At 42.5% G+C, this 10,498-nt stretch overlaps 1 protein-coding gene across 1 annotated transcript in view; it reads right to left on the reverse strand.

The window, feature by feature from the left end:
- RSPO2 (R-spondin 2) overlaps nucleotides 1–10,498 on the reverse strand; it is a 267,477-nt gene that overhangs the window by 111,569 nt on the left and 145,410 nt on the right. The window contains exons 3-4 of the mRNA XM_019528069.1: nucleotides 5,234–5,377; nucleotides 3,300–3,488 (exon numbers count right to left, since the gene is read on the reverse strand). Of these exons, the coding sequence (XP_019383614.1) occupies nucleotides 3,300–3,488; nucleotides 5,234–5,377 (333 nt within the window). The remainder of the gene's footprint in view (nucleotides 1–3,299; nucleotides 3,489–5,233; nucleotides 5,378–10,498) is intronic.

A 10,498-nucleotide genomic window follows, 5' to 3' on the forward strand; every position in this document is an offset into this window, starting at 1 on the left:
ACCCCATGGTGTGCATGTACCTGCCACCAGCAACAAGCTGGGCTGGGACTCCACAGACTGCTTGCAGCCTCCTGGCTGCCTGCCACAATCAGCCCAAGCCCTGGGCAGGCCCTGCTGCCCACCATGCAACCTGGACTACTCACAGGAGGCAGTAGGGAGGCTGTAAGCAGCTGCACTGGGATCTGCAGAGACCTGGCCCAGCTCTTTACTCATAGTGGGTGCATGTGCACCTCAAGGTGGATGATAGGAAGGGGCCAGGCCTGCATTGCCACAACAAGTATCAGACCCTTTGTGGCTCCTCCACCATCCACCCCAAGGCACATGTACCAAGCAAAACGCCTTTGTGTGCCGCACTCTGACATGTGTGCTGGGGGGGGAGGGTTGACCCCTAGAGATGTACAGCTTGTTTAAGCAATAATGAGAACATATCCTACAAATACCTGAAGCGTATAAACACCAGAAAAATAAAGGAATAATATATGGGGGTATATGAAGGGAGCATAAGTAGGAGTGACAGAAAGAAAAGGATTGTTTATGCTGAATTAGAGGGGAAACTTCCAGACTGTAAGATGCATTACCCTGTATAATCATTCTGCCCAGCAATTTCCATTACTTGAAACTTTTCAAAAATAGACTGGATGAAAGAGTAGAAAATTTGTGATAGAGAAGAGCCCTGAATTGGCAAGAGGATGGGCTAAATGATCCAAGTCATCTTTCCAATTTCTGACTCCTCAAATCAGTCATGTTACACCCATGCAATGGGGTAATATAAATAACATTACCAGAAATACAAATGTGACATGTCCAACTGGAAATAACCATTTAATATACTAATCCTGACAATAAGAAAATACTGTCGAGTACCAAATTTGAAGTCACTAGAATGTCATCCAACTTTAAAGTGTTTTACTCATTTTGGCGGGAAAGAAACATATCTGCGTGAAATCATGTTGTGCTTGCATTCCACTCTGTATCTGTAGAACTCTACAAAGACAGAGGAAGAGATGAAGAGTTTCACTTCATAAACTAAATTTATTGCAGCGCCCTACAGATGGATGAGATGAGTAGCATCTCAATTCTGATAAATATGGAAGTAACACAGTGAATAGGAAGGTTAAATGTATCTGCAAGGAGAAGGAAAATTCATATAAAAACTGCTTCTGAAGTGTTCGTATATAATGTAGACCACATAAATAGTAACTAAAATGTAAACAAAATGTACAGAAATAGAAAGCATATGTCAAAAGCACATTTACTTGACCCTATTCCACTAAAAATATCCTTATTTCCTGTTCTCAGTTTAATCCATCTACAACCGTCTTCGCTTATATAATCTAATACATATCCCACATGTTGCTCTGAGTTCATATACAGAGAACATTAGGGAGAAAGATTTTATTGCCATAGCCTCTCAACAGATATTTACTAGGATTATGGTGCTTCAGGACACTAAATATTGCTTCTCTTACAGTTTCCTTTTTTCTCCCAAGTTAAAAATTCAATTAGGAAATGTGTAACATTAGGGTAGTGCTAGATTTATAAAGTGCACTAAATCTTTTATCTTGATTGGATGTTCCATGGATAACCTTCTTGCCTCTGGAAATGCTTAACAAAACCAGAATGAATATATCTGGTGACCAATGAGATAAGTTATTAACATACTGAAATGTGATAAAGCAAAGGGATTTTAGCCCAACATTGCGAAAATCATTCAATTGTAACATACTGCAGAGTAAGTTTCAGCTCTGAGGTGGAGAGACTGAACCACTTTGTGACTGCTGAGAGAGCCATGCTAGAAGGGAACTCAGCTGGATACAGAAAATGCCACCAAAAAGGCTCTCCTCCATGACTTTCTAAGCAAGGAGGGAAGCATTAAACTCTTGGCACGATTCTAGCAGGTCAACAACAACAATCACCTTCAGGAACATGCAGGATTTACATTTAAACCCAAGATTCAGATGCCAAATGCAAGTATCTTCATCATGTGCGAAGGTTTATTAGCTACAAGCAGCTAGCTAGTGATATTGCAGTTACAATGATGCTTCACAGTTGTGGAAGACCACAGTAAGCCTTTAATGTTGGATAGAACTTTTGTATTTGCCTACATCAACTTTTCTGGTCACATATTGAAGGAACCCATTAGAAATGTGGTTGAAGAATATGGGCATCACTTAATAAGGGAAAGGCTGTAATAACTTGTTTTAAAGAAGGAAAACAAAGAAGAGAGAGCTGATCTGTGAGCTGGATCTCTAGATAACAGTTTACCTACCTGCAAACTGATGACAGACAGCAAATGAGTTTGGCTCCAATACATTATAGACACATATTTAATTTTTCTGAAATACTATAGTATCACTTAAGTGCTAAGGCACTCATGAATACCATGGAGCAACCACAGATGCATCAAATCTTAATCAACCCTGTCTGGACAGTCCCTGGTTTAAAGTATTTATAAGTAAATATGAAGGCATATTTACTTCACCTCTTTATCTACTTTCATTTTCCTTTATTATTTTTACTCAGCCTTCAGATACTCACTGAAGAACCCAATAAATAACAATGAAGTATGCAAACGGCCTGATTCTCATTTACATGAAGACCTCTTTATACTGTCTTATAAAGACAGAGATAATAAAAAGATACTTTCAAGCCTTTTTACATTGCCTGTTTTTTTATGGCTTCAATGTAAATGAAAACTGGTCGCAGAGTGAACAGGCTAGTGGTGCTTGTTTATTCATTAATGTTGCTCTTTGCTTATATAGAACATCCTATTGTACATTTAGTTTGTGACAGTCTATCATTATTCCCCTATGCTCTGTGTTTTAAGACAGGAACAAAAACTATAAAGTAATAAGGCTGTAAAGCAAAATATATTCTCTTCTGGGGTGTTCCCCTAGAAGGATATAAGAACAGGGTTTTCCTGAAACCTGTGGAGCATTTAATCAGCTACTTCACAATTGTAATTGCAGTGTAAAAATTGGTAGCATCTATCACTTCCTGTGTGTCTTCCATAATGGATTTTTAACCAGTGGACTCATACAATTCAGCTCCCCTGGATGTGTTGTCATTTCACTCACCACCCCATCCCAAAGCATGCCCATGCTGAGCCCTCTACACAGGCACTCCCTGTGTGCAATAGGACAGGAATAGATCTAGTGCTTTTTTGGCTTTGCATAATTGTACAAGGTAGGTACGAGATTTTCCCTTCAGTCTGACCTATACATATCTACTTTTCAAATGATAAACTGGACTGAAGTTGGAAAAAAGCTCAAACATTTTTTGATATGAAGTGTTCTTACCTCCTGGACAGTGCCTCATTGCCATTTTACATCTTCTAGACTCTGCAATGGTTGGGCAAGGTATTGTGTCTTTTGCTGGCTTTTTCACAATTTGCCTTGTTCTTGTTTCCAGACCCCATTTAAATCCACATGTTTTGTTATTTCTGCTGCAAGTTCCCCATTCACTCCACTGACTCACTTCACAGCCCTCTAATGAAGCAAAACATGTCACAAATTAGTGCTTTTGTCTACATCTGTCTCTCTTCCAGTGTCTAAGGTAATTCTAAAGAGCATTGGTATTAAATTATAAAATCATTGTTTGTAAACTTTATTATTAGGTGAAATCTGAGGTTATTATGTAATTGTGGAATTTTACAAGACAATTGTGACAGAAACTTCTGGTATCCTACTGCAAACAAAAGCAACTAACTAGTTATACATAGGTTCTTTGGTATTTCATTATTTCCATGGCTTTTAACAATTTTCTCTTGAAAAGAATGAGTTCATTCTTTGAAATTATGATACCTGCAAGAACATTTTAAATCGGTACTTCTCCTTAAACTTGGATATTAAGCCCATCTCAATTTTTAAGTCTAGTTAGATAGACAGGATTTATACCATTAGGTATGTCAAGTGTTTTTCATACGGTCTTAAGGTGAACAGCAAAATTTATGAATTAATTAAAGAATCAAGGTAAGTTGGAAATAACTAGAAAAAAGAAAACACAGTAGCATTTTATGAGTGTGATGGATTTGCAGGGTAAATTGCAACATTTTAAGTGCACAATAGAACCAGAACTCAGCTGGTATCTAGGGGGAGATTCTGTAATAGTTTTCAGTCTTTAAGAATCCTATTTTTAAGCTGATACACACAAAGGCATTAATATAGTAACATTGTTAACCAGTTAGGCCCCCCATAAGGTATAAGACATATTTTAAAAAAAACAAAACCTGTGCTCATTTACTTTATTAGTTTGATGAACCATTACTGTGGTTCTTGTTTCAAACTTTCTCTCTCAGTCGTCAAGGTTAGAAATGTACTTTTTAAAAATGAAAACTGAGTTTCACATGATATGACTCCACAATCTGGGGCTTCAAGAAAAAAATGTCATACACTGTGAGACTCAAGAGTGGGTCTTGGTAATGCTGTCTCAGTTTTACACTGAGTTTTACACTGACTATGGCTGTTTCAGTTTTGTAAAACTAACATTTCCACTGAAAATACTCAGATGGTGGTTTAACCTGGGACTTTTTTCTTTTCCAAAGTAAATTCAAAACTGAACTAGAGATTCAGCCCAATATATTTTACTAGCTGCCCTACAGCTCCTCTTTGCTGCTGTCATTGCTGTCATCAGTGTTGTCTCTGCGTTGCCCAGTGGGGCAATGGAAAGGAGCCGCAGGGCAGCCCAGGTGTGGGTTCTGGGCAGCTGCAACAAGAAGGCCCCAGCTGCAGTGAAGGGGAGGTGGCCGCTTTTCCCCTGTGCCCAGCAGCAGCTTCTGCCTGGCTGCCACTGCTGCTCAGCATGGGTGGACAGTTCAAAGCAGGTGTGGGGCAGGCCGGGGTCGGGGCTGTGCACATAGGTCCCAGCTAGTCTGAAACTGGTCCACTCCAACCATGGCGAGTCCAAAGCAAGTGTGGGGCAGGCCAAGACCAGGGCCAGGGCTGTGTGCTCAGCTGCTGTGGGCAATGGCAGGGAGGACCAGCAGGGCAGGCAGTCTCTATGTACCCCACGGGCCCGTATAATTGCCTGCCCCTGCATTAAATGAAAAAAAAATTATTTGAACTTGCTCCCCTTAACATCTGCTCAAGATGTTAGCACAAGACTTTTAGAAATGTTAGTCCCAATTAATAGGGTAACTGACTGAAAAATGCAGAATAAGTTCAACAGGTCTTCCATAAGGACACAGATATTAAAATGAGTTGCTTGTATTGTCAAGTTGTGCTCAGACACTCACCCACACATTCCATTGTTTCCTCTAATGCTGCAAATCCAGCTGGGCATCCTCCAAAACAACGGCCTCGGTGCAAATAGAAGCCAGCTTTGCATTTGGTACAAAAGTCTCTGCTAAAGCAGGAGTCACAGTTTTCTATTCTGCATCCTAAATAAGAGATAATAGATCTCTGTTAAAAAATATCTCAAAATGAAAATACTTGTAAAGCAACAAACTAGCAAACGCAGTATAAAAGAGATGCGGCCTAGGGGTACACCAATAAAGATTTTTTTTGGCCGATACCGATGGCCAATAATTAACCAGCCAATGATTAACCAGCCATATCGGCAGATATCAATCTGGTTACCAATGTGCAGCCCTGCAGCTTAGAGGACAGCGTCCAGCCAGTAAGTCTGTGGGGGGAAAGACCCATGGGGAGCACAGATTGAGGCCCTCATGGTGATGGAGGGAGTGGAGTAGGGCTGGGGCAGGGACAGGGAAAGGAAAAGGCACTGCCTAACTGCGGGGGGGTGACGTGTGGGACAGAGGCATGGGTGGCTCATTTGGAGGGTGTGTGTGTGGGGGTGGCTTCTGCCACTATGCGCACCTCCAAGGGAGTCATGGGGAACATGTGCCTCCTGGATTTGTACGCGGGGCACGGGCAGGCTACCCACTGTGGGCTGGGACCAGGGGCCGTATCAGCCTCTTCCTAGCAGGGAGGCTGGGCCAGGACTGTGCTTGGGGCAGGCAGAGGCAGGGCAGGCAGCAGCAGCATTGGGAGGGAGGGCTATGGGATGGGATACAGCCACCCCAAAATTTGCTGTACCTCCCCTGTAGTCCCCACTCCCAGTACTGCTGCCACCACCTGCTCCACCCCCATCTCCCCAAGCACTGCCCTGGCCCTGACCCCCAGCCAGGAAGAGACCAGCGCAGCCCACAGCAGGCAGCCTGCACTTGACCCACACACAAATCTGGGGGACATATGTCCCCATGCTTCACCCAGGGCTACATGCCCTGTGTCCCCCAGATGAGCCACCCACGGCTTCATCCCACATCCTGCCCTGCCCGGGCAGCACCTGCTCCTGCCCCATTACTTCCCTCACAGTGGGGGGCCTTGATACCCTTTTCCCCAAAAACCTTACCAACAGGACACTGCTCTCCAAGCTGCAGGGCTGCATTCCTGGCTGTGTGCATGCTGCATCTGCATGCATGCATGTGGCATTTATTGATGACATTATCAGTCACATCAGCCAAAAAAGCCAATTGTCAATAATGTCAATTTTCCTTTTACAGTGCTGATACAATATGGACTGATATGTTGGTGCACCTATAATGCTGTCAGCTGGTAAACTTAGTAGAATGTAAAACAGGAAATTTTAATTACCTTTAAATGACTAGATTCAACATTCAAAAAGCTTGAGGTGGAATTGATCTAAGGTACACAGGTTACTGTAAGCAGCATAATTTAGATCAGTAGTAAACAGAATACATATTCACTCTTTGGTGGGGGCGAGGCAAATCTTAGACTGGGTTCCACCATTTTTAAACCAGTCTGTGTGTGCCAAACTTCTGTTCTTTTACAGGTATAGACCAGTTTACAGTCACTTATATTGGTAAAAGTGTAACATCTATACCTGGCCAATATGATTAGCTGACAGGGCTCACAGCTATGGAAGTGCATGGTGTGCTTCTATGGCTGGGTACCAAGCTTGCTACTTGCCTGTGCAGGGGGAATCCAGGATTGGACTGCCCCTCCACCAGCAGTATGGCACAATGGGACCTGATGCAAGATCCCACAATTGTGCCTCCTGCCATGCACATTTGGCCTCCTGCCATGCTTGGAATCCACATCAGATCTCATCCTGTCTTTACTTGAATGTCTGTCAGGTGTCTGACATACCACAGTTGCCCCAAATCTACCACAAATGTGTGTGATTTTAAACTTTAGTTTCTCATTTTTTCATTTTTTTTTCAATTCCTTGTTGCTGTATTAAAGATTAATTCAAACCATAAAGGACATTGGCTAAACACAGTATGTTGTCAAGTGCATAAAGCTATAACAGATATCTTATTTTGGTTTTTTTTGCCTTAGGCATTATTGAAATTTTATTTGGCTTTACTAAAATAGGTGAATAAAAATTCAGATAAGTGTGATCTTTGAGTTGCTGATATTTCTAGGAGGGTAAGGGAGACAAGTTTTTCAAGACTGAATTTTAACTGAATATTTGTGGAAAGAAAAAGAGCTGAAACATTATATTTGGAGAAAAAAATGGATAAGTCAATATATATTACTGTCACCTATCTTTGCATACAGGGTCCAAATGCTTTCTATTAGCTTGCAATTTGAACAGAATCTCAGCAGCTATTATAGATGTTTTCTTATGCTATGCCTGATTTCCATACTAGTGTACATGTCTCTATGGTATTCTACAGATGCAAACTTCTTCCAGATTTCAGTGACCAGTACCCTGAACACCAACTATCCTTTAAGTCAACAAATAACTGCTACTGACCAGACCCTCTTCTACCTATTAGGCTCCTAAATGTGATCCTATTCTACCCTGTTTGTCCCTGAAAAAAAACAATAATATCATGTGACAACTATTGTAAGATGCCATCTTCTTAGCCCAAGACAAAAACACAGCAGGAGGAGAGCCAATTGACTTAGCTTTTTGTTAACCTTTTTTTTTCCAGGGACTCAAGCAGGGAAAAACAGCATCACTTAAGTTGGTTGCATCTACTCAGACCCTTAACAGGTGAAATAGGATCAGGCCCTATAACTGTCCAAGTAGAAGGCATGAAATGTATATTTAATAATAGAAATAATAATTTTAAAAGTATATATTAAAAAATTATGAAAAATTCCCTCAAAAAGTGATAGTTTAACAGTGCTGCTTCTAATGTTTAGAACAGAAGTTAAGACTTCTCAGTTTCATTTTCCAATAATGTAACTAAAATATTTTTCAAATCCCCTATTATAGTTTATTTGACAGCTTACAGTCATTACTACTGGTTTCAGTCATGCTGATTTTTTTCTATTTAATTATTATAACTGCTGACTTCTATATCATTATTTCTTTCTTGAGACATAGATTTCTGTTACAATTATGCATTTTTCAAGTCTCTTAAAGCATAAAGAAGCAGCTCTGTGCTGACTTAATCTTGGGGCTGTTCTTGAACGTCTTTCTCTTTCTCATGATAAAGGCTGACTTGGATAAACTTAGTAAGTGTGCGGATACAAACCTGATGACGTTCAATATTGATAAATGTAAGGTACTCCACCTTGGGGAAAAAAACCTGCAGCATACTTATAGGCTTGGCAGTGCTACACTCGCTAGCAACACAGCTGAAAGAAACTTGGGGGTCACGATTGACCACAAGCTGAACATGAGCCACCAATGCAATGTCACAGCTGGCAAAGCAAACAATACTCTGGCTTGCATCCATAGATGCTTCTCAAGTAAATTTCAGGAAGTCATCCTCCCGCTGTACTCAGCCTTGGTGAGACCACAACTGGAGTACTGAATCCAATTCTGGACTCCACAATTCAACAAGGATGTTGAGAAGTTTGAGAGAGTCCATAGGAGAGCCATGCACATGATCAGAGGGCAAGAGAATAGGTTTTATGAAGAGAGGCTGAGCCGTGGGACTTTTCAGCCTGGAAAAACGCAGGCTCGGGGGGACCTGGAGACTATTTAAAAGTATATAAGGGGTGTACATCAGGATCTGGGAGAATGTCTGTTTGCCAGAGCGCCCCAAGGGAAAATAAGGACCAATAATCATAAACTCCTACAAGACCATTTTAGGCTGGACATAAGAAAAAATTTCTTTACTGTCTGAACCCCCAAGATCTGGAATAGACTCCCCCCAGAGGTGGTGCAGGCACCTACTCTGGACTCATTCAAGAAGCATTTGGATGCTTATCTTGCTGGGATCCTTTGACCCCAGCTGACTTCCTGCCCCTGGGGCAGGGGGCTGGACTTGATGATCTTCAAGGTCCCTTCCAGCCCTAACATCTATGAAATCTATGAAAGAACTCAGAAATGTCACAGCAGGTCAGAATTTTTGGAAAACTATGACTTCCTATTTGAAATCTCTGGGTTTATCTTGTGAATCATGTCTGGACATCTAACAGTGCTAACATTGTGTGGCACCACTGGCACCCTTGAAAAGATCTCAAGGTACCCCATGGCACCCTGTTTGAGAATCACTAGATTAGAGCAATTTACATCTTAAGGTGATGGCTGTATATTATTTAAGACTAAGTTGAAAGTAAGTGCTGTTCTTCTATGACCTAAAACTAGTGATTCCATGGAACAAGAAATTCCTTCTCAACGTTCTCCTGAAAAGGCATCATCTGACCTAGTGTGTGGACTGCTGAAGTATGATGTAAATAGGGAAAAGTAATGGCAACTAATTTAGCAGAACACAGTGCAAGATCTCTTTCATCACACATAGCCTAGTCAGGTCAGAAACAAAGAAAAAAATGCCAAAATGGAAGAGACTTCCACTTTCCCAAAGCACATAGGCCTAGACTGCCAACGGTATTTATTAGGCCTGTGCGAAGTGGCTAGTATTCGCTTCGGATTTGGATTTGGCCAATTTGGGGGACAGTGATTCAACTTGGTGATTCGATAGCTGCCTCACCCAACCCCAGTTAAGCCCTGCACTCACCAGGTGCTGCCAGGCACAGGGAGTGATCCCTGCTGCCCCCCACTGCCCCATGCTGCATGGGGCAGGGTCTGCCACGAGCCCGCAGAAGCCCTGGCAGCTGTTGAGTACAGGGCCGAGTGGGGCAGCCATTGATGGGGCTGGGAAAGTGGGTGGGGGATAGGGGCTCATGGCAGAGCCCTTCACACAGTGCAGGGAAGTGGGGGGCAGTGGGAATCATTCCCCCTCACCTGGCAGCAGCTGGTCAGTCTTTTTTTTTTCTCTAAAGCACCAGGATGCTGGGGCCAGGTGGGGCAGCCATTGACAGGACTGGCAGAGTGGGCAGAGGTCAGGGGCCACTCAGAGGGGTTGGGGGAGCAGGCAGGGGATGGGGCCTGGCGGTGGTCCCCCCACCCCCTACTTATTGGCACGGGGTCTGGGTCCAGCTCCCTGCAGCAGTGAGTGGAGACTGCCTAAATCTCTGAAGCTGTCCAAATCTTTTCTAAATCAATTCAGAGAGCTTCAAATTGATTTGGACTCTTTTACTGGTCTCCCGATTTGATTCAGATTTGGAGATTTGGCCGCCAAATCGGGCTGAATGTCCTCCAAACTGAATCAGCTCCCAAAGCTTCGCACAGC

Source organism: Gavialis gangeticus, unplaced genomic scaffold (genome assembly GCF_001723915.1).
Source record: "Gavialis gangeticus isolate Ggan-Ray unplaced genomic scaffold, GavGan_comp1, whole genome shotgun sequence".
Lineage (NCBI taxonomy): Eukaryota > Metazoa > Chordata > Crocodylia > Gavialidae > Gavialis > Gavialis gangeticus.